The sequence below is a fragment of the Sinohyriopsis cumingii genome, chromosome 14 (assembly GCF_028554795.1).
Source record: "Sinohyriopsis cumingii isolate HCF-2022 chromosome 14, ASM2855479v2, whole genome shotgun sequence".
Taxonomy (NCBI): Eukaryota; Metazoa; Mollusca; class Bivalvia; order Unionida; family Unionidae; genus Sinohyriopsis; species Sinohyriopsis cumingii.
The window spans coordinates 10,772,040-10,796,563 of NC_142974.1; the positions used below are offsets into that span (position 1 = coordinate 10,772,040).

At 35.0% G+C, this 24,524-nt stretch overlaps 1 protein-coding gene across 1 annotated transcript; it reads right to left on the reverse strand.

Moving 5' to 3' along the window:
- Positions 1–893: 893 nt before the first annotated feature.
- Positions 894–12,623, reverse strand: LOC149783238 (uncharacterized). Its single transcript, XM_089931445.1, has 2 exons — positions 12,378–12,623; positions 894–9,215 (listed from the first exon to the last, which is right to left on the reverse strand). Exons 1-2 carry the CDS (start codon positions 12,537–12,539, stop codon positions 7,914–7,916), a joined length of 1,464 nt encoding a protein of 487 aa, XP_089787571.1. The 5' UTR covers positions 12,540–12,623; the 3' UTR covers positions 894–7,913.
- Between the last annotated feature and the right edge of the window lie 11,901 nt (positions 12,624–24,524).

Genomic DNA, 24,524 nt, shown 5'->3' on the forward strand with positions numbered 1-24,524 from the left:
AAAGCGGCTATTTGAGCGGCTGAATTGAAAACCTAGACATCATAAAACGTGTTTTGAAAATACCATATGTTGATATGACCATCCATTCTGGTGTCTTGGATGCATTATTTGATGAAAGAGAGGCAAAATGGTGACCATACTGTACGTCAGATCAACGTTATTTTAATGTAGGTCCAGCTGGGCATCAGGTGAAAGCCCCATATCGATTTGACCATCGATCCAGGAGGAATATCAGTATTAGATTTTCAACATGTCCGCCATGTTGGCATTACTGGAGGTCGGATCGAAACGACTTTTATTTAAATCGAACAACTACATTTCTAAGAACCTTTATGATGTATCCCCAATTTTTTACGATAGTCAGTTTCTGAGCACGAGCTTTAGCATTTTCACGGAAGCCATTATTAGATCAGCACCATTGTCATTTATGAACAAATACGTCTTGGAATGAACGTGCGTCTTCATTTCATGGCAATCGTCGAAGTAATACTGATGAATTGTAGATAAACATTTTTGGGGGATAGCTCAACTTAATCGGCACTTTATAACTACATAGTTAAACTACCACCATATATATAAATTGAGCATATCTATAAATACATTTTAGTTAAACTTTTTCGAGAATATTAAAAACTTGATTTGAAATACTAGGTAAGACTTGAAGAATTAAAAGGAAAAGCAACGCTACAATCACGTCCATGGGACATAATTATTACATGACTATTGAATTTAAATCAAGAGTTACTTCCCTTGCATTAGCGATGTGATCAGAAATATAAAACTGCTCGGCTGAATGGGTGGCGAGATAGATGATCCAATGGGTATGCAAATAAGATGCAGTATTAACAAATAAACAAACGACCAGATGGCAGACAGAGACAAAAAGAGGTCAATACTGATGGTATTTTATTTTATTTCTTTTAGGAGAGTTCAAAATTTACTACTGACAGGTAAAGAAACAAGAGTACGGTTAATGATGAGTACATAATTTCCCAAGCACCTGCTTGCTAAGAGTCATGGTAAATCTACCCATGACCTTTCAATTTTGAATTCATTAGGCTTCTTTAGGTCATCAAGAAAAGCAAACAACCTATCATGTTTGGAAATAAACTTGTGCAAAACTTATTTCCCTTTATCAGGTTGCAATGACCTTCAGAAAAGCAATGAAGATACTTCTTGGAATCAAGGCGTCAAAGACAATACATGTATATTTGGTATAGGTATGTTTATCATCACTTGGGCTCACTCTTTCCCAGATAATGGTGTCACTAAACATGATCTCTGGACCCAAATCAATAGAGTTCTATCCTTTCAACAATCTTTGTGTCAGGTTTGCTCAGTGTTACTTTGTAGTAATATTATATGAAACAAATCTCATAATAGAGCATGTAAACTGTTGTACCGAGATCAGATGCTGTAAACTTTACAGAAGACCTCAAAATTAAAAGGCTTCTTGTCTCCCATCTTCAAAATTGACATGTGATTGTGATTTAGATTTTTAACCTAGCTTTAACAATTTTCCAGTCATATCGCTATGATGTCTGCAGTGTGGCAGTTTAAAGTGATGTCTAGCACTGGGACATCATGTTGCAGACATGTAGCATGATGTCCCACTCAGTCACATTATCCTGACACCAAGCTGACCAGTCCTAACACTGACCTCATAATGCTGAGCACCTAATGAGGCAGCTGTTAGTACCATTTTTATAAGTCTTTGATATGACTCGGTAGGGGATCGAACCCCACGACCTACCCCGCATCCAGGGCAGATGCACCAACCATTAGGCCACCAGAGCAGTCTAAAAATGATAAATGAAAAGCAGATCTCTGTGAACATGACAATGACAAAAGTAAAGTTTAATATATCTATGGCCAGCAGGTTTTGGGTTTAATGCCATATTTCAGTACATTATAGGTTATACATGGTGGCCAGATTAACTAGTAGTAGAACCCTTCAAAATCCCAGGAACAACCATCGACTCATTGGGAAGTTACTGGTAATATGCCTCTCTCAAGCTAAAGGAACACGAGGCTCAAACACATATAGACAGGGGTGAGATGTCAGTGATCCTTAAAGGTGAGCACCTTAGACCACTCAGCCACCCAGGCCGCATAAAGTTTTGTGATCAGTAAATTCTAACTTCTTCTGCAGCGCTGGAAATGGTATAATGATGTCGTATGATTAGGGTTAGTATACTGACCCAGCCAGTACAACGGAAACAATTTTAACAATTATTGTAGAACTTGTACATAATTTAACAAATTTTGAAATTTATTAATTTTGTTAAATCTGACTTGATGCAGAAAACTAAATTTCTGTAGGAGGCTAGATATGCAGGACACTATCTTGAAATTGTACAAAACGGTGTGGACAACTGATGGAAGGTCAGAAACATAACTAAACAGGAATGGCAAGTTGGGCAATTGAGATAATCAGAAATGGTACGGAAACAGTGTGTGCATGTAATTGTTGCAAAAGATGTTCAAATACTGCACAAGACTGGTTCTCAAAAAGAAAACAAATGGTGTTTACTAAAGTTAATGGCAAGAACAATTGATAGGCATGCAATAAACATATCAGAAGACTTTTGAAGAAATTCAGGCATCGTAAATTTGCCATTTTAGCATTGTTTCAGCTATTATATTTCATAATTTCAAAATGTACACGTTCATTTGAAATTATAAATAACTATGACCAAATTGATTTGTACCTACTTGGGGTAAAATAATACAACTCTACTGTATATTGATACAATTCCTATGATATTATTGACTTGGTTGTCTTTTAGAGGATTGTCTGTGGTGGAATGCTGCCATTTTATATTTGTTAACACAATAGCTGTATTTGATCAGGTGCAGGATTTATCTTGGTCACCACACCCTTCGTTTTTGCACTGCATGAATGTTCTGAATGCACCTTCTTAAGAATTTCATGTTTTTCACTTAAATTTGGAAGGCATTATGGTGTTATATTCAAAACAGAAGATACAGAAAAATTTCCTCAACCAAAGAAAACTCCATTTAGAACAAGTCGGGGTGAGGGTGGGTGAAGAGCTGACCAACAACCAAATCTGTCACACTGAAATTCCTGCAGATATAAAACTGCAGCAGCCAGCAGACCCATGTTTCTGCTGGTGGCTTTATCTTTTATGATTTGGAATGTACCCCAATGTTGATTCTATGCACATTTTTTTTATACTTTTGGCACATTCAGTCCCTCATTAGATATATGAATGTGAAAGGTGACAGTCCAAATTGATTTCTCCATCTATGATCTTTTGTACTTTACATATCATTCAGTGGTATATTTGCATGAAGTGTCTCTGTTGCTTTGTATCATTATGGAATGTGTTTGGATATCAATACTTTTGTTGTCTCACCCAGTTCATAAAATACAGTTAGTTCTGATTGCACATTATTATTTTATTTTGGGTTTGAACACACAATAACCATCAAAAATAATTGTAATGCAATGCACACTGGAAAGGTAGCCGACAAATTTGATCCAAGCAGACAAGATATGAAACAACAGAGAAACTTCATGTAAAATAGGTTATTAAATGACCAGTAAAGTTCATACATCATATCAAGGGAACAAATCTGGAATGTCTTCTTTACAATGACACATTATCAGTGACAGGATAAAACAATTAGCAGGGAATTGGTTAGGAAAAAGGGACCGATTTTAAACCGATAGTCACCTCATATTAATTTGTGCAAGGCAAGTAGGCATTGTTAATAGTGTTCTTTCTTACTAGCAAAAATAAGCACATGTGCTTGCCACAGTGTCTCTGATCAATTCTCAAATGGAAAATGACTAATAAATATGCATTACTGCTTAAGATTAAAGTAACTGGATACGGTAAGTATAAGTATATGGTAAGCTTACTTTGGTGCTACGCCATTGTCTCCCGTAGATGGACGGATGCCAAGAAAGAATACAGTAAGTATTGTTCAGTATCAATGCTTTACCTCTTGTATGAATATGGGCATCGATATGGAAAAAATATCAATATACTCATGTACTGATTATTTAACCCCTAGTAATTACAATATGTTTTCTTGCAGTAAATAACAGATATTGCATATAATAAAAATTTATTGAAAACTGAAACTACCATATATCTAATAAAACTACATTTAAGCATATATAAACATCACCAATAAATACTTGAAGATCTATACAGATCACAAAATGTGAACAGTATTCAAAATAACCATCCAAAAATGAAAGCCCTGTTCAACTCCTTATACAGTGCCTGTCAAGTACCACAGAAATGTGGATGACACAAAAACCAATGAGACTCTTGAATCTCTTATCTCAATGTATATCTCACATACAAGTTATAAAATGATAACGCTGTTATTTACTCCCACTCATAAAATAGTTAACAGTGTCACATCATGAAAAATATATACAAGCAACTAAAAATATCACATTCATACCAATTATATCGTGATCATAGGAACATTCTGCTGTTTCTTTTTAACAGTGCCTTATGTGTCTGCCACTCATTACAATTTGCCAAAATAATTGAAGAAATTTTAGGCACCAATACCAATGGAGGTAAATAGCTTATACTGCAGTGACTTAAATACGTTCAATTCTCAATTCAAAAGAATGCTTAATATAAAAATTACAGGCAAAAACTTGCTTTGAGTTGGACAGCACCATATTAGAAAGCACATTCAATTCAAGACAAGCTTTTGCCTCAAATGTTGCTACCTGCAATGTAGCTATGTTTTAGGAAAATAAAAACAATAATATTATTTCAATGGTTTTCTCATCTTACATGAACTGATCATTTGAAACAACCTATGACCAATCCTTTCAAGCAGAGGAGATTTAGAGCTAATACAGAAAAACCCAAAGTGATCCAAATGCCTTGTGATGCAGGATGGTGAGGCTGTATCACGTCTTACATTAAAAAAAAACAAAGGTACTATTTAACCACATGACTACAACAAGATCAATCTTTAAAAAAGTATTTATCAGAATTATACATGTGTAGACTTTACTAAAAATAAGAATTTTGATTCAAATTTTTCTAATATATTAACTTGTCCAGAAGCCAATTATGCAGGAACAAATTAACCACTTTCCAGTAGCTTGATATGATCTATTCATTAGATTCAGGAATGGAGTCCATGCTCGACTACATGCATGTAGTGAAGTTTTACCATAATAAAATTTCATGACAAGGATGCAGCATACCAAGGACACATATACTGATGCTTTTTACTTCGATTTTCTGGTTGGAGTGGTTCAGATTTTCTCTAGCACTAATTGTTCCCATCTCTTTCAATGCTAACGGATAAAGCAAAAGCTAAAATCTCCAAGTATTCTGCATTGCTGTAATGTAAGAGCTAAGATGGCAAGGACAAAAAAAAAAAATAATTCGATACATCAACACATCTGTTTACAACTTTCCTGAAAACTGTCAAGACTGGGAATGTGTCAAACTACAAAGTACCATATTGCACATGCATTTCAATATCGTGAGGATTTGCAGAAAAAAAAGTCTCAGAATAGTCAAAGTTTTACAATATCAACACAAAAAAAATCTTTAAAAAAGCAACAAAAACAGATCTAAGTAGGGTCTGATCACTACAGAACAAAAAACAAATTTAAGTTCATGATAAAACCAGACTAGTTCCACTTTGTTTAAAATTGTTGACTTACTTCAATGCACTACTTACTTTAGTGCCAACAGTATCCAAATCTACATCACATTATGTATCAAAAATTTAATTGGATGCACACTGCAGACAGTAATGCATGCACATATGCACTTTATTGATGGTACTGTTAATTGGTCAATTTTGTGGCCACTAATTTTCATAATTTTAGAGGCAAAAAAGGCTGTTCAGTAGGCATTTTTGTCATTTGTTAGTGCCTGAATCTGTTATTCAGAAAAACTTGTACCTGGTGCCTTAAAGAGACAGATAGGTTTTAGTTATGGGAACAGCCAAGTGATATGTTAATGCAAAGTACAGCATCACCCCCGTAATAAAATTGGACTTTTACCATATCTCACATGCTGCTTGATAGATGCTATAGTAAAATAAAACTTTTTCTTGCATGCAGCAGTAAATCATGGACAACAAGGCAGATAAAAAGACCAAATTACTTCAGAATAAAACTAAATGATTCATATTACAAAAGACTAGTTTGCTGTAATTATGTACAATCAACAAAGACCACAAAGAAATTTGTCTGCTTTGTATCCCAAGCCAAATGGAGGTTGACTTTTGGTTACTAGACCTATGAGAATAAATTTTCAGCTGGGCTAGTCGGTTTCATAATTTACATACCGTGATGTCACTAGGCTGCATTTGTTTGAACTGCCATTCATACTTTTCAAAATATGAATGGTCAACAATGTCCAAATTCTCATTAAGCTAACCACAATGATTCAACTACTTCACCAAGGATTAGAACAAATAAGGATTTTGCAAAATGTATTTTAAAACGTGGCTGTATAAAGCTTCAGAAGTTCTGTCAAATTTATAAAGTGAAGTGGTTTGTCCAAGACTGTTAGTCTGAATTGCATCATGCCTTTCACACCCCATTTATGTTGAGGTGGGTGGTCCAAGTGCACTATTATCGAGTTGGAATTCACTTAAACCTCATAGTGATGGCCTATGGTAGCCAATTATTATTCACCTTGCAAACTATATTGCAATGATTTATCTTCTCAAAAAAGAGAAAGAAATGTTACAGTACTTCTACACATGCATTGGAAAAGTTTGTAGATTGTTGTTGTTGTTGGGCTTAACGCCATTTTTCAGCACACAATAGGCTATACATGGCAGCCAGTATTAATGGTGGAGGAAGAACCAGGGAAAACCCCGGAAAGAACCACCGACCCACGAGAAAAAGTTTGCAGAAAGAACTAGTGAAGATTCAGCAGGACGTAAATTTCTCAATCTACTAGTCCTGTTGGCTACAAGATTTTTAACAAAATTCTATGCCTGTGATAGTCGTCATTGGAGAAAAGAAAATCAATTTATATGGGGCTTAAAAAAATGTCTCTGGCATGGCAGCCTGGAGAAATAGAAAACATATTGCTGGATGGGGAAGCAACATATTAGTTTCATGCTTAGAACTGAAACAAATCTGCCATTTTGGTGTACTTTCATTGGTTCGACTATGACATGTGATTATGCCTGCCTCAATTCATACAAATAAAATAAAAATTTCAAAAGATCCTGAACAAAGTAAAATCACCTTACATAAATATGCAGTGTTGCACCTTGAGTTTGGGATCGCAGATTTCTGTCCATTTTCTGTGTCCAATGTCCCCCAAAATTTTGACCCTGTGCGTGCATTTTCATCAAAAGCAAATGATATGCCTATATTTATATTCTGGCGCCAGCCAATACCTGTTCATGATTTGTGGTTGGTGGCCAAGCTGCATGATTAAAGTCCTTAATGGTGGATAATATATTATTTTCAAGGTTGACACAAACGGCAAAACAAAATTTATACTTTAAAGTTGAATGAATGATAAGTGAGATTAAGTTTATGCAAATACACAATTTGTAACTTAGTTAATGACCTATGCATTTGGAAAGAAAAGAAATTAAGAAAACATGGGGTATTTATTAAAATAAATGCTGGAAGTAACAAGTGAACAAAATCTCCAATGGAAATTTCCACAATAATGTAATTGTCAGAGGAAAATATGTTAGTACAGTGTAGAAACCAACGGTATCAAAACTCTCTAACCAAAGAAGATTATACTATTTGCATAGCACTGACAGCTGGCTTTTCCTTTGTACCTTTAAAGCATTGCATGCTCCTCAAAGCTAAAGTATGGCGGACACAGTGTCCCCTGCCCATCTGATGCAAGGTGCAACATTGATATGTAGTAAGTAGCTTACAACCACTACATAAAAACATTAAAGTCTTAACAAATTTGTTCACTATCCAAAATCATTTCTCTAACTGGGCAGTCGCCACTTTGTTGTGGCTTTTTCTCTTCCCTTGACTCTGTAGCTTTTGATTTCTGGTCTACGCTTATTTGCTGTGCTGTCTGGTTTACATCCATTGAGGTTTCTGCATCACTGCTAGCTCTGACTCGTTCAGATGTGTCCATTTCTTCAGAGTATGCTTTCAACTCCAACTGGTCCAAAAATGATTGAATCTTGTGTACTGCCTGCTTTCTTGCATTGCGTATTTCATCGTCTGACCCTGCTTCAATTCCATCAAGTTTCAAAAGGCTGCGAGTCAACATTTCTTCCAAATATTTGTATTCTTTGTCCGTTTTTTGTCCTCTAAAGGCATTAACCCTATCTTGTACTTCCTTTAAACTCTCAACAACTCTGTTGACCTGTTCAAGTGGTGATTTCGGTTTTGGTTCAGGTGTATCCGGTCTCTCCTGATCTTTGTTTTGATTCATTGGTTGCTGCGGATGTCTGGGCATCTGTTGCTGTTGTGGCTGTTGTTGTGGTGGTGTCGTTGGTATTGTCTTTTGTTCTTGCCTTACAGAATCAGCCTGACTGGTTGTAGTCTTTCTAGGCCAGGTTTGATAACTCTGCTGAGATGCAAACTGCTGTTGCCCCATGGGAACCCCAAAAGTGGAGTCTGAAGATTTCTCATGGATTATAGGTATAACTGTGGTAGGTTCTACCTGTTTTTGCTCTAGCGGCTGCTGATAAAAACTGGTTGGTCCTATCTGGGGCACTTGAGAAGTTTCTATGGGTTGTGACTGTGGCATTGGATTGTAGTGATTGCCTGACTGAGGCTGTTCTTGGAAACCTGGATAATCTGGCTTTGGAACAGAATAAATATGATGGCCTGAATTTGCAGGTTGCTGATTCTGGCTATTTCCTTGACTGGAGGGCAAATGCTGAATTGGGATTTCTCTTACTAACGGAGAGACCCTGCCAGTATGTTCTGTATTAATGTGAGCATTCCTCGGTAAAGTGGACCATGCTCTAGGATTAGCTGACCCAGCTGGAGTACTTGACGTCTGATGCTGACCTTGACCCATTTGCTGCTGGTAGCCATGGCCTGTTTGTTGATATGGATACTGTTGCTGTGGAAACGGATGACCCATGGATGGTTGGTGTTGAACATGTGGTTGCTGGACTATGTAGCCTCCTGCTGATTCAAGCCGTGGAGAAGAAAACTGTGGTGACTCGTGGATAACTGGGATCTCACGCACTCTAGACTCATACAGGGGCTGCTGACGGAAACCGGGATGCATCTGCAAATAAATATGACATATAGTTTACTTTAGCATAGCATGCGTGCATCAGTCTTTTATTTTTCCTTCAAAACACTTTTTAACTTTAAATGGCAAAGAGATTTTCAGCTGATGAATGTTCAATTACACAATCTACACAAAAATAGTGAAGTTTCTTTTCTCTATTAATTATTCAAACATATTTCCATGTTGTATTCCATAATCTGATGCAATGGTAATATCTGCAATGAATATATCAACAGTGAGCACTACAAAAGACATGGAGCCATACACACCACCAAACTATCTATATCTGTTTCCAATTCACCCAAACACAGCACTAACAAACACAAAGTGAGATGTTCACCTTAATATTCACCAACAGTAGCACCATTCTACATGTACATGCAGTGGTCAGTGGAAAACAATGTTATTTTCTGTGAGCTGTAACCTTGACCCTGGATTCTGGCTAGGCACATGTTTTCATAGTACTTTATAGACAGAAACACTAATTCCTACTGCTATTTTGGAAGGTCAATGGTTACTTGAACTTCTCCCCCATGCATCTGCACAGCACACTTCCTTAACATTAGACCTGTTGACAAATGTTGTGCTGTAGTTTTTCCATCATCATGTAATTTTCAACTACTGCACTTTCGCTTACCTTTCAAACAAATGATATGCAGCTATCAACAAAACAGTTACCAAATTACACTGATATGTGACCTCCCACTGAAACCTATATTCATAAACTTGCACCACTGGTACACTATTACAATCAACCTGACAATCATGGTGTTAAGAGAGATCATATAGTTTATACCATCATTACAACTGACAATCATGGTGTTATACCAACAGTAGTTTGACAATCATGGTGTTAAGAGAGATCATAAAGTTATACCATCAGTACAATCCAACAATCATGGTGTTAAGAGAGATCATATAGCTATACCATCAGTAGCCTGACAATCATGGTGTTAAGTTGTTGTTAATGTTGTTGTGGGGTTTAACGCCATTTTTCAGCACACGATAGGCTATACATGGCAGCCAGTATTAATGGTGGAGGAAGAACCCGGGAAAACTCCGAAAAGAACCACCGAGCAACGAGAAGCTACTAGCAAGCTTTCTCACATATCCACACTGGCCGAGCCCGAGACTAGAACCCACGCAGACAGAGGTGAGATGGCAGTGATCCATGATGGAGAGGGCCTTAAACCACTCTGCCACATAGGGCCCGTCATAATTAGTAGTTTGATACTTGTGCTTTTGGAGTATTTATCATCTGCACCTCACTTTGGATTTAAATTGCTTGGATAAAAGTGGTGTGCTTTGAGGAAGAAAGTTTTGTGCACATCATTTTAAGTATAAACGCTTTCATTTATCTGTGTTTCATTCCAAGTTTTCATTCACAAGGTGCTGATAAATCTTAAATCACAAAGAAATATAATAAATTACATGCTGTTTTTTCACGCTATTTTTTTGACATCAGTTTCACTTAAAATGAAGAAACTGATCCAAGTTCTGCAGTAAATCAAAATGCTCTGAATCATTTCACTATCCTTTTTTAAATGTCCAATAATGCTTAAACTTCAATACTTCACACAGTATTTTTCTCGCAATCCTTACTAATTTTGTATCAGTTTAGGCAAGTGAGTGGATCCAGCTGGTACCAGATACTGTATTTATACATGTGTATTCCAACAAATTAAAATTCAGAGTAATCATTTTGTTTTTAAACAATGGTTAAAAATAAAAAAAGACATAAATAACAGCATTTTATCACAGTAATGAAAATGACTTGTCAAATGTCTAAGCTTTAATGATTCTTAGAAGGTTCCATCTAGGGGCCATCAGACTTCAAAACGCAGCACCGAGAAATTTACAAAAGTCACCACTTTGTCTTCATGAGTCTGCCATTGTCTGATCAGGTGACAACATAAAAACATAAAGATTTGATAATAAAAGTAATGAAACCAAGAAGCTTCCAATACTAATCATTCCCTATTATTTTTGAACAGTTAATCCAGATCATTTTATAATCCATTATTTACAACTTTCAGTAATGACAGACCGTGAATTATGAACTATACTAATTGTAACAACATAAATAATTCATTATGATAGAATTTATCTAAGGAAACATGTAAAATTTGGAGGCCCAGAGTGGCTGATTGGTCTAAAGCGCTCTCTGTTATAGATCACTGCCATCTCATCTCTGTGTGGGTTCAAGTTTCAGATTCGGCCAATGTGGGTATGTGAGAAAGCTTGCCAGTAGCTTCGCGTGGGTTGGTGGTTCTTTCTGGGTTATTCTTCCACCATTAAAACTGGCAGTCATGTGTGTTGAAAACATGGCATTAAACCATACAACAACATAAAATTTGTCACACTATTGTTGTTATAAAGTCATGAGAATGACTTGATCAAGTTGATGTGATTGCCACTGAGTATCTTCTTTGCTTGTGGGTAACCATGAAGGTTTGGTTAGCCATTCATTCATGTTGGAATTTTTTTGACACATGATACAGGCAGCACAACATCTTTGGGCAAATTACATGCTAACCTTGCACGTGTCCTTGAAAGACCAAAAAATCGCAATGGCCAGAAGAGCTCAGGATAAAATGTGTGTAATCAAAGCAGTTCAATGTCTGATTGTCATGTATTCAAGTCTTTTCCTGACATGGAAAATGTGGAAATAGTGGCCCCATGTCAAAAAAATTGGATCATTTAAAATATGCACAGCAGGTCTCATTCTAGTGGCACAAAATAAAAGGCAATAACGACCCCAAATTGGAACAGATATAGGTCAAAAATTCTTTTAACAAAGTGAAAAAAGGTTGTAATGCAAAAGTATGCACCGAATGAATATTTGCATTTCTACTGTCGAATACTTTAGGTCACTAAAAATACCAAACCCAACATCACTTCGGCTTTGTACTGTTCTAAAAATCCGTCGATGCTAAAGGCGATCTTAAACAGGTGCACTTTTCAGTGAACCCTTACAACAGTAAAGACGAGGGGATGGGTGAGTATAACGACCTAGGATGTTGTACACCACGTTACCAAAAGCCAAAGCTAACAAAATTAAACTGTATGAATTTTATCGTCTTACTTGCAGACAAAAAAATAATCGGCAATGAAGTAACTTATGTATGTTGAAACTTAAAAGTGTGGTACACTTACCATTGGCACCGACTTTCGTGGATCGTTCCAGGTCGTGGTACGTGTGTTATGATCAATGAAATACGGCCAACCTGTATTGCTATCTACCAACATTTCCCAACCAGGTGGAAGTTCGCTTGCATACGTACGAGGCGGTTCGTAAAATTCTCCAAAAATTGACATTTTTGCGTTAAACACTGCTTAATATATGTCTCTCCGCCCTGCCTTCTAGAACAACCTATATTTAGTAATTTGTGAGCGACGTCTAGCGGACGTGGTCTCGAACATTCGTTGGATCTCCCGAAATTTGTGGAAAACGCTAGAAGGTGAAGGAAGATTGGAGAGATACTTCGCATGAAAGACCATGCAGGGGCGGTAAGTTTTGGTTACTACTTATCCATTAATCTTAATCAAGTACAGTCCCTTTGACAGAAGGCATTTTTTTAGCACTGATTCAGATTAGTAAAGCTGAGGTTGAATAAATGTGTTTGTCTAAATTGTCTCTTATATCACATTTGCATCATCGTTGGTCTTTGATGTAAAAATGAAGGTACGGAAGAAAAAATGTAAAATAAATAATGTGAAAAAGGCAATACCAAGGAGAACCGACCGCAACTTTCGTCATATGTATAGGACCTATAATACCTGCCATATTACGCCTGTTGACCTGACGTTTCGTGATCGAGTGGGAGATTACAGATTGACAAAGAAGTTTTTCTCCGTCGCTTTTATATTATTTTCTGACATTACTGTCTGTGACATTCTCTGAATTTATTTATTTTCCTTTTCTGACCATCGTAACCTAAAAAAAGCTGCCGAGTTTCTAGGTTTTAGCCCCTTTATTTTTATAGTTGGGAGTGTTGATAACACATTAACACTGTATTGTTTATATCAGGCACATGCATCCCCCCCCCCCAATATCTCCTCGAAACATGTTTTAGCTTATATCCGTAACAATTAATCGCTGGTCTTTACATGTTGCCCCCTCCCACCCCCGAGACAATATTTATTTGGGCGCCCCGGCATCAGTCAACTCGAGATCTGTGTGACTCTTTGATTATGAATTAAACACTGTACGAACTCAGCTCCCACCCTATAGGATTATTCGCCCTCTTTGAATCAGATAGTTTGTTATCAACGAATTTCCAACGGACCTTCGACAAGTCCACTTTTGGGGACTTAAGAATATACCATTAAAATAAAATAAATATTTGTTTGCACATGTATCATATTTAAACCATTAGGACATTTTTCTCGTTGGATAAATAATATAAAAAAAATCAATCATACCCATCAGGTTTCCATTGTTACAGGCGAACTCCGCTATTGTGAGATGAAGTGGATATCTGAACCCATGTTGAGTGAGGGAGGCAAACCTAAACACTTCCTTGCTCAGTAAGACACTATGTCTTTGTTTTGACTACGGTATTTATCTGCAATAGTTAATAGCTAATGTATATGATATACTTCTTTCTTTCTAAATTACTTCAGAATTAAACTTCATCTCAACAATCTATATTTTTAGTTTCATTTTGTGAACTGAATTTCTTTTTATCCCAAAGGGCATCACTTTATAGATATAAAGCCCATCTTTAGTTGCAAATGCCAAACTATCTTTTGCGCTTTCCATGAGTGGAATTTGCCAGGATACTTTTATACAATTAAAGCTTGTTTATATATTCTGCATTTCCAATTTTGTCGATGCAATCATATATTCTTAGAAATGACTCCGTTTTGGTAACACTGTTGACTTTTATATAGTCACTACACGTGCGCAATGTACTATCTAGTTTACCAACAAGAATACACAGTGAACTCTCGTTAGTTCTGCTTCGTTCCACAAAAGCATTCTTCTTGCGAATATTGAATATCTTTTTTCACATATTCGTACTTGAGTGATTTCAGTTCGTAAGGATGCTGTTTCACGCGTGTAGAATCTACAATGTCACGTCATGATAGATTTTCTTTGACCGTGTTGGTACATTCAGAAACAAGTGCTCTTGTTCATATAATAACCGTTTAGTTCATTCCTTTCCGGTTGTTGTAGATGTATACATTTCTGGCCAGGATTGTTTAATATTTCTGAATTTTGAAGTTCGGTTAGATCAAAGTCACTACAGTCAGACAGCATTTCCTCATTTACATCCTCGCCGTATGAGATAGGTACGACTAACCTGATTGAATAATTAGCCGTGCTACTTCTGTCAAAATACACCTTAAACATATTTATATAGCAAAGTTGTTTACGTTACCCCATCTCAGGAGAGTTATTTATATACATTAAGTTGTTTACTTTCTTTTCAATTGTGTAAGGACCATAACATTTAGATCAAAGTGGATTATGAGGTATGGACAAATGAGATAGAACTTTCACACCAGGCTGAAAACTCCTTTCCTGTGTATTTTTTCACACTTATAATTTCATTTTCAACTGAGCAGAGTTAAAATTAGCTCTTGCTAATTCACAAGCCTCTGACAATATATATTTGAAATCAGAGACACGGTCAAGAAGGTAAGTCTGGAATCCTTCATTTGAAAGGAGTTTCTTTTCATACTTGTATGTCAAATATGCAGTTGTTAAGAACCAAACCCTAATGGAATGATGTATGTCAAATATCCAGTTGTTAAGGACCAAACCCTGATGGAATGATTCCCTAACAACATCCTCGTCCTAATGCTTTTCTGTATCAAAACAATATGACCAAATGATGTTCTTAAGAGTTTTATGAAATCTTTCCAAAGCTCCTTCTCTTTCAAGGTCATAGAAGATTTATATTCTTGGATGCTTATTATATGTATAACTTATTGGAAAATTCCAGATATAAAATTGTAATTTTGATCAGACTGGACGGATTTGTGAATACCATCAAGTGTAAAAAAATCTTCACCTAAGCTTTTACAAATGGTTTTAGTTTTAATATTTCTCAAACACGCTTTTTATGCGGCAGTTTTCTCTTACATACATACATACATACATACATACATACATGCATACATACATACATGCATAGGTTAAATTGATCATATATTAAAAGAAGTATGTAAACGCAATCTTTATATCCTAGTTAACGTTTTATGCATGTTCAATTACGCTGACTGTCCATGATGTTTTTGTATGGTTTAGCCATAGAATATGTATATTGATACCGTCAAGAATTTTATTAAAACTATTCTCTTATACACGTAGATAAATACAGTCAAGATTATTAAGCTATGTTTTTATTCCTCGACATGTGACAGCCATAACGTGATGTTAAAATGAACAAATAAACAGTCTCGTCTGGAAAATGTCACAGAAAAAATAATTATAAACAGGTTTCCGGTTAAAAGAATTTTTGATCAAATTTCCAACAAATGGTTACTTATTTTTTTACCTATGAAGACCTCAGACCATAAATTACCTATTAAAACTGGTTAATGATATATATATATATATATATATATATATATATATATATATATATATATATATATATATATATATATATATATATATAAATTGTCCAAATGTCAGAATGTTTCAGGTGAAGAATTTAATGACGTATCTGAGAGTTATTTTTTTAGGGAGGCATGACTGAATTTGATTAAGAAAAAAATACTTATTCGAATATTTCGAAATGAAATATCAACATTTGATAGGATATGCAAATTCTATAATTGTGAGAAACTTAAGTATATTTGTTAACGAACTTGTGACCTAATTAGAAACTGAATATATTTCACGATAACCAGATATACTGATTCCACATTTCAAATGACTGCGAGCAAAACCGGTTCTTTCAGGTTTTACGAAAATCAATTTGTTTCAGCCAACTATTTAATGTACTATTGGCATTGACTTTATCAGATGTCACTAGCACTGAAAGTTTGGAAGAAGAGTACAAGCTATTTGAGGCATCAACAAACGATCAGCTAAAGTCACCGAATCAGGTAAAAAAGATTACTGCGACCTATTATTGATGCCAATGTCATCCTGAGATACAGACATGTATTTCCTACCAAGATTCATATGCGTAGGTAAAATAAAGTGTGTGCGTGTGCGTGTGTGTGTGCGTGTGTAACAAAATATTGAGAGGATAATGAACGAACACTCTTGCAAATCGGTAAATTACCCACCCCAACACCCACCAAAATTTTCTTAGAAGTTAAGATAAAAGAGATTTCAGATCCTCTCTTGTCTTAACTGCTTGCACTGAACATAACTAGAAAATAAAAACATAATTTGTTACCGAAAACTTCAAATTAAAGGCTAAATAGTTATGACGCAATTACATGCATATGGCAGTGTCCAAGAGAAAATAAGGTTTATGCAAAAAAATCTCAATATCAGGTACTTCTGGTGGCAGAAAGTAGTCAGTCTCGTTATTTTTCTTATGATAAAGACGATTTCGTGATTTTATGGGATGTTTTTTGAAAAATGGAGCTATGTGTAAAAGTTGACATTGACGTTGGAAACGTTTATAATGATGATATTACCAAACAGTGATAACCAAGTTTCACCTATCCTTCAAGGGTATGATAAAAATGAAAATGAAATAAACAGATGCATAAAGTGGATGCATGGACTTGTAATATTTACTAGAATGCATTAATTACCAGGGTTTACTACACGCTGAACTGCAAGTCAGTTTGTTTTCTTGTTTGGTACTTAACGGCATATCATCACCGAGGCGACAGGTGTGAAATATCTTGCCCAGAGATACGCCACTGTAGCTAGTCCGGTCTGGATTTGCACCATTTTGGCCGTTAGTCCAACCATTGAACCACTTATATGTTGTGTTACTTAGGTACGTATGTAAGTAGGTACCCCATGACAGCACAATGCCATTATTTGAATTTAAAATAGTTTTAAATGCTTCAATTATTGACTCAAACTACTGGTCACTCATGGATTCGAATATTAACCACAACTGAAACTCTTTCATTTTGTACATGTGACCATGAGGCCAACTATCTCACTACGGTATAAAAAACACATTTAGCTTGAGGTTACTTAATTATCGATGTACCCCAGAACCCTCAAATATCTTACTACTGAAATACATCCACGCTAACGTGATATTAAAATTTCACTACTGAATTAAACGGAGATTATGATTGCTATACAATATAGTAATGAAAAATCACAACAGAATATAATTTTAAGTTCTTTGAACAACATAAGTGTTATCGAAAATCTACCATTTCATTTTTCAGAAATATTCCATACTCCAATAATCCAACACAGAAGCAACAACTTTTGTATCAAAAGCTAACGTGTATTGTTTTACCTGTTTGGGTGAGATTAAATAGTTTCTAAATTTAATTTTGATACAAATGAACATCTAAGAATAAATAAAAAATACTGACTTGCCGATTTGAAAATAAGGTTTACAGAAAGGTGATAATATGAAAACGTATCATCAAGCTAAATGACTAGAAATTACATTACGATGCAAGTTAAATTACGGGGGGGGGGGGGGGGGGGGTATATAAACACATTTGTTTTAAAATAAACTTCACCAGGACAGCATACAATCTTTAATGAAACAATGCCTCAAATTTGTGGAAGCAAAGTTAGATTAAAAACAGCAAATGATGACTCATCTAATTTTAAGTAATCATTGGGATTGCAATATTGGAAATTGATCTGAAATCATGCAGATATTCGAAAAGGTTAAAACTAATATTGCACTGAGTTGAAACTAAAAGTACGAATGGATGTTCAGTTTGCTTGTTGTTGATGCTATAAATAATTTATAAAGCGTAAAGTACTCTCTGGACAAGGTCATACCGTTGTAAATGACCACTGTTGGAGAAGTCAAGAATTCACCAGAAGTGGACTTTGTTGGTCCTCATAAAGACCAGTATTCAAGTTACATATAATACCATACCGAAATATCAAGTTACATAAAATACCATACCGAAATTTCGACATACATATAATACCATACCGAAATGTCAAGTTACATATAATACTATACCGGAATGTCAAGTTACATATACTACCATACCGAAATTTCAAGTTACATAAAATACCATACCGAAATTTCAAGTTACATATAATACCATACCGAAATTTCAAGTTACATAAAATACCATACCGAAATTTCAAGTTACATATACTACCATACCGAAATGTCAAGTTACATATACTACAATACCGAAATTTCAAGTTACATATACTACCATACCGAAATTTCAAGTTACATATAATACCATACCAAAATTTCAAGTTACGTATAATACCATACCGAAATGTCAAGTTACATATACTACCATACCGAAATTTCAAGTTACATATAATACCATACCGAAATTTCAAGTTACATATAATACCATACCAAAATTTCAGGTTACATATAATACCATACCAAAATTTCAAGTTAAATATTATACCATACCGAAATTTCAATAATCATTTGTCAACCTTGGAGACCAATTAATCGAGACGAAATTATAACAAAATTAGATGAACGATTAGAATTTTAAATGCAAAGAAATATTTGCAAAGATATACCTTTTTAAATTCACATAGGCATTATTTGAAGTAAGGCTAATAATTCTAGATGATTAACTTAGACGTCCGGAGTGGAGAAGACACACGGGACTTGTTTTGCGAGCAAGTGTAATCACTATTTGGCAATTAGGATGACATAATACAGTTGAAAATATTTTGATGAAGAAGAAAAAAACACTTGATGAAAAAGCCTGCACTTTAGGAAATCGAAAATATTTTAACAGTTAGAAACCAGCAGAAAACATTATTCCATTAACGTGAATGGTAGATATAAGTTAAGCAGATAGTAAGGCCAAGCAGCACGACCAATACAAACTTTTGAAAGATAATGAGTTTCTAGATGTAACAGATGTGGTCTGAAACACTTAAAAAAGAATTTAAAAATACAGTACATTAGAAAATAATGAAATTAAAACATTTAAAAAGGAAATGACAAGAGCTAACATTGAAACACATAACGTTGATTCAAACAGCATCATAACAAGCTGAGCAGCACATATAACTTAGACACACACAACACACACACACACTGCCTCTAAACGGATTAAATATTACTATTAACTTTATTGTAATGTTGCTATTAGTCGTATTGATCTTAATACTTTTGTAAAAGGCTTAAATTCTCATTTTCATTTTCATTTTGCAACGTTATTGTTTGAGGAAATATCAGAGAAACTTGCAACGGAATTGTTTGAAGGCAGTGTACAAAACATTTTGTTCCATTATATGTGTCTACGCTAAATATCTTCAACATTTATGATAGCTGTGAATCAAAGTAACATTTGCCTACCCTTGTTTTTTAATACCCACCACCACCACCGCTGATGTATATTTCGTTATCCACATTTGACTCAGGCAGGAGATAAAGACAAGCTATAAAATATACGACAGCGTCAAATTTCCAGTTATACCCAATCATACCTGAAGAACTTGGTCTCTGTGTCAACACTGATACCATATCAAGAGAACCTGTATTAGCACAAGCTGACGCATGGAATGCCTGTATACTCCTGCATTAATCTTGCACGTACGGACCGACTGGATCACACATATTTTCTTGACTGACATGGAAACGACCGTGAGGATAACAACAAGAACTTTGATAATTTCTTCATTGTACCCTAAACGAGATTGCATGGACACAAGTGTCAGTATTTGCATTGTGACAGATTGTTCAGGTTTCTGTCTCTTTTGCAATGAATGCATAAAATCCCACTAAAGTATTTTCATGCACTTCAAAATACGAACACATCGTAGAGTCTCTCTCTCTCTCATCAAATAGTGAAGAACGTGTATAGCGACAGTCAGGTGACCAGTTTTGGTCCTCATATGCAGATGATAGCTATGGCAGGCTTGATTGTTTATTCACCATCTAGAGGTGGAGATCGGGTCTGTTTTGATTCGGACTGAATCCTGAGTACCTTCCATTGTGTCTATCGCCATCGACACGTTTGGCTATGTACGAGCCTGGGGCAAAATGCTGACCAGATAGCTATTATCGGATCTCAAAGTCTAAACATCAGATATACCTTGCTAGTCCTGCAACAGACGTTTGTGTATTATGACCTTGAAACTGAAAGCCAGGCAAACGTACATGTTCATATATAGTACATGGTGAACATTGTTGATTGAAACCATTGGTAGAGCGAAAACAGAAAATAAACGTACGCTTTTAATATTGTACGAAGATAGGTGTGTGTGTGTGTGTGTGTGTACGAGAATCTACCGCCCCACGGATCTTATAACTACTTGGTACTATTTTGTATCCGAGTTACCAACCTAAAGATTTCATGGCTACTGACTGCAGCTTCCATGTGCAAATATACCAAAACATACAATCATTCGCAAAATATAATCTGATCCGTAAACTTATCAACTTAATTTCTATCAACTGCATTGAATTAAATTCTGTTAAAACTTTATAACAATTAACACAATAAATACAGTATTTACAGCAAATAATTACAAATTATTACAAATTATTGCAAGCAGATATAAGTGATCAAGAAATATAGAAAAGCGCAATATGTAATTACAGAGAAGCAATTATTGCCCGCATTTTTTTGTTGTTGCGAAAGTAAAGAAAAGCATCGACGGCTTCAAAAGTAATGATCTCTGAAGAAACATATTTCATATATTATTACTAGAGAGATAAATATTCCATTTGACAATACACACAAAATATATTCTAAAAATTCTGAATGAAAAGGGAATTCCAAAAACCGAAACCATATGGCATGGGCACGAAACGACGGAACACAAATATATGATAAAATGATAACTTTCGACGAATTTTAAATCGAAGCCTATGCTGTTTTTGATCAGGTAGCTGCTTTTGGTAATCAAAACTACACCTATTTCCTGCATGCTGGTCATATAATGTTGTAATGGAGAGAAACTTGTAATTTGTACAGCTTGTTTCCAATCTTTCGTAATTAGTACAGCTTGTTTCCAGTCTTTTGTAATTAGTACAGCTTGTTTCCAGTCTTTTGAAATTAATACAGCTTGTTTCCAATCTTTTGTAATTAGTACAGCTTGTTTCCAATCTTTTCGCCTTTTAATATTGCAACTTTTGCCATACAATATTCTTAAGCTAAACATTAAGAGTGTAGTTGGTGAGCTAGTCGGAAAGATAAAGTTTGAATACAGTGAAATAATGATTTTCAAAGACTCCTGTAATAAAATAAAAGGATATGTTTGCTTGATTCATGAATGGGAAAAAAAATAGTGAGTTATTTGTTTCTAGGGAAACAAGTATTTCTTCTGTCGAACTAATCATAGAACATATAATCCAAACAAACGAAAGTTTTCCTTGCCTCATAATTTAATTTAAAATATCCCAACATTGATGAGCAGGTAAACAATAAATGTATGGACATAAGTATTCACCCTACCGATCACCACTTTCGCCCTACATGACAGTATTTTAATGTATATTTTAAGGGTACCATGTCGAATAAATGGGTATTCTTCTACCAGTCGGATACTTGTTTGACCTTTCAACTGATACTGAGATAAATACGGAGTGACCTCAGTATGAATCAGTAAGTATCTGCGGTATGGGTTCTGCTGCCCGGTAAGAAGTAGCTATGGACAATATAAAGCAGTTAAGTCATTGAATCACTTTCAAGTTTGTCTCTCCAGCTTTAGATTCCAAGCGTGATTCAGGAAATAATGACGCAATCTTATGGGCAAATACATTGAAAATAACAGAGAAATTAATTTGAAAGAAAGAGTAATTATATATAGACAATGATTCAGAGTTTGTGGCTAAGGTTTGCTTAAATCTTTTTCTTTCTTTCGGACTGGTGGCTCAAGAAATCTGGTTGAAGGAAATGGTAGTTTGGACTTCTATCTCTTTACTATATTGCACAGAATAATAAAACACTGGTGATTTGCAATATGTATAAAATAGCAATTCCATTCAAAAATGGCAGTTGGGAAAATGCGTAATTCTGGATTTCTTAAGTAGTATGGAATTGTCTTAACGTTAATGAATGATTGTTTCGCAACAGTTTTTCGTTAAAATTAGATGGATCGCAGCATTGCTAATGGCGAAAGGTCATCTGCATTTCTGTAAATTAGATATAGAATAAGGTATCCAAGGTCATCCGTCACCTCTGAGTAGTGAGAGTAATCACAAGCCGTGCATCTTTTGATGTTTTCTTTGTGACTTGATTAAAAATAGTTGAATAATATTCTAGACTTTGATTAGAAAATGAACCAGTCTGATGTTCGTGTCAAATCCTCAGAAAATCCACCGATCTCATATTCATGTCAAATTCACTAAAAACTTCAGCAATCTGATTTTCATGTCATATCCGCCAAAAAGTATTCAAAGAACCATGCAACACAACAGTGATGATGACGAATTTGTCTTCGATGTCATCACATGACATATCAGTAATCCATAATTTCTTTTGGATGAGTAATCTGGCACTTGTTAAGGTCACAACTGTCGTATATTTTATTGACAAACAATGACTACGCTAATTTTGCGGTAAAGTAGTACACAGGGAACTAATTGCATGGTTGAATTTATTGTATTTGTAACATAAGATTTTTTTAAATAAAAATTCGGAGTAACTGAAGGAGGCTTGTTTTCTTTCATTTTTTGTCTGCTTTAAAGTTTCATAATTCATGATTATATTTGCAAAACAGTTTAATTTTACCACCTCGATATTTCTCCATGCCTTTATACAGTAGGGACAGCCTATCAGTTTTGGCTTCAAGAACTCCAACGTTACTCTCGTTGCCTTCACACACACACACACACACACACACACACACACACACACACACACATATATATATATATATATATATATATATATATATATATATATATATATATTAGTTCATATTCATTTACCTAATTATGTTGTACAGTTATACTATAGCATATTTCAAACTTTATTATAATAAAATACTTAACAAAATCTATTAAGAAATAAACCAGTATTTCTGGTAAAGCAATCGTGTATTACTTAGAACAAGTTTGCTCTTGATTCTCGATATCCTAATATGACCTGCCAATCTTGTACTGGTACAATACTCCAGCTCCTGGTTATCAATGTATATATTAACCAGTTAATTCTGTTGATTTTGATAATATTAATCAGCAAATATCTACGTCATGTACATCCACCCAGGCCAAGGATCATTTTGAAGTGGTTCAGGGCGATATACGCGGGACGATAGATGACATTGCAACACATTTCACAAATTTACAGGATAATCAGTGGTTCATTCAACCTACATAGTGCACTGGGAGCAAACGTTAGATTATTTAAAATGGAGGGGTTAAAATCCCAATTCATCGATTATGTTTTAAATGTCTTTCCATTAGATTCATACTAATCTAAACAATTATTAGTGTATACATGTTCACTGCTTTCCATGAGTGATATGTTTTGTTGTCTGCTTTGTAGTGCTCGTCTTCTTTTAATGCTGTGAGAACCTGCAGTCAGAGATCATTTACACGTGTAGACACAGGAAATATATTTAAACAATTAACAAGGCATGCCCATACTGATTTCTATATCAAATTGTATTTTTGTCTACACTCATCGGTAAGGAGGACATTAATTTTTGTACTCCTGTCAGTTTTAGATAAAAATATAAATCTGCTCTATGAAATTTATTAATAGTGGTATTAACAATTACTGTATTTGTATGGATGGATTTAAGCGCGTTCATACTCGCTGTACTAAGAGTACACCAAAGGCGGGTGGGTTTTTATCGCTTGGAACTAGTTTTCTGTTTTCTGTCTTTTTTCCTTCCTTTTTATCGCATTAGACTCATTATCATTGCTGTAAGAAAGAGAAGATTAGTATCTTATTTGAAAACAAAATAAAACAGTATTTTCACACAATTTTGGTGTATTCCATGAAAACTCAGAACAAACTGTTTTACACCGTCTAATTCCGAAAATTTCTCTTGATAGAAATACGGGTTCTGTATTTTTTTAGGTCATAAATGATTCCTGTGATCCGGTTATACAGTTCTACAGGTGCTGTCCTAATCACTTCACTATGATTTATAGATATCTGAGGATGAAAACCGAATGTTTAAGGAACGAAAATTTATAGATTTTTCACATAGTAAATTCGAAATCAGATCAAAATTCCTTCTGCTTTCATTTCTAACGATTTCCTCAACATTTCATA

Excerpts from the sequence above, each read along its gene's own strand:
- LOC149783238 (XM_089931445.1), bottom strand. The coding sequence starts at position 12,539 with ATGTCAATTTTTGGAGAATTTTACGAACCGCCTCGTACGTATGCAAGC. Across the intron at positions 9,216-12,377 it reads CACGAAAGTCGGTGCCAATG|ATGCATCCCGGTTTCCGTCA; the intron begins GTAAGTGTACCA and ends ATTTATTTGCAG.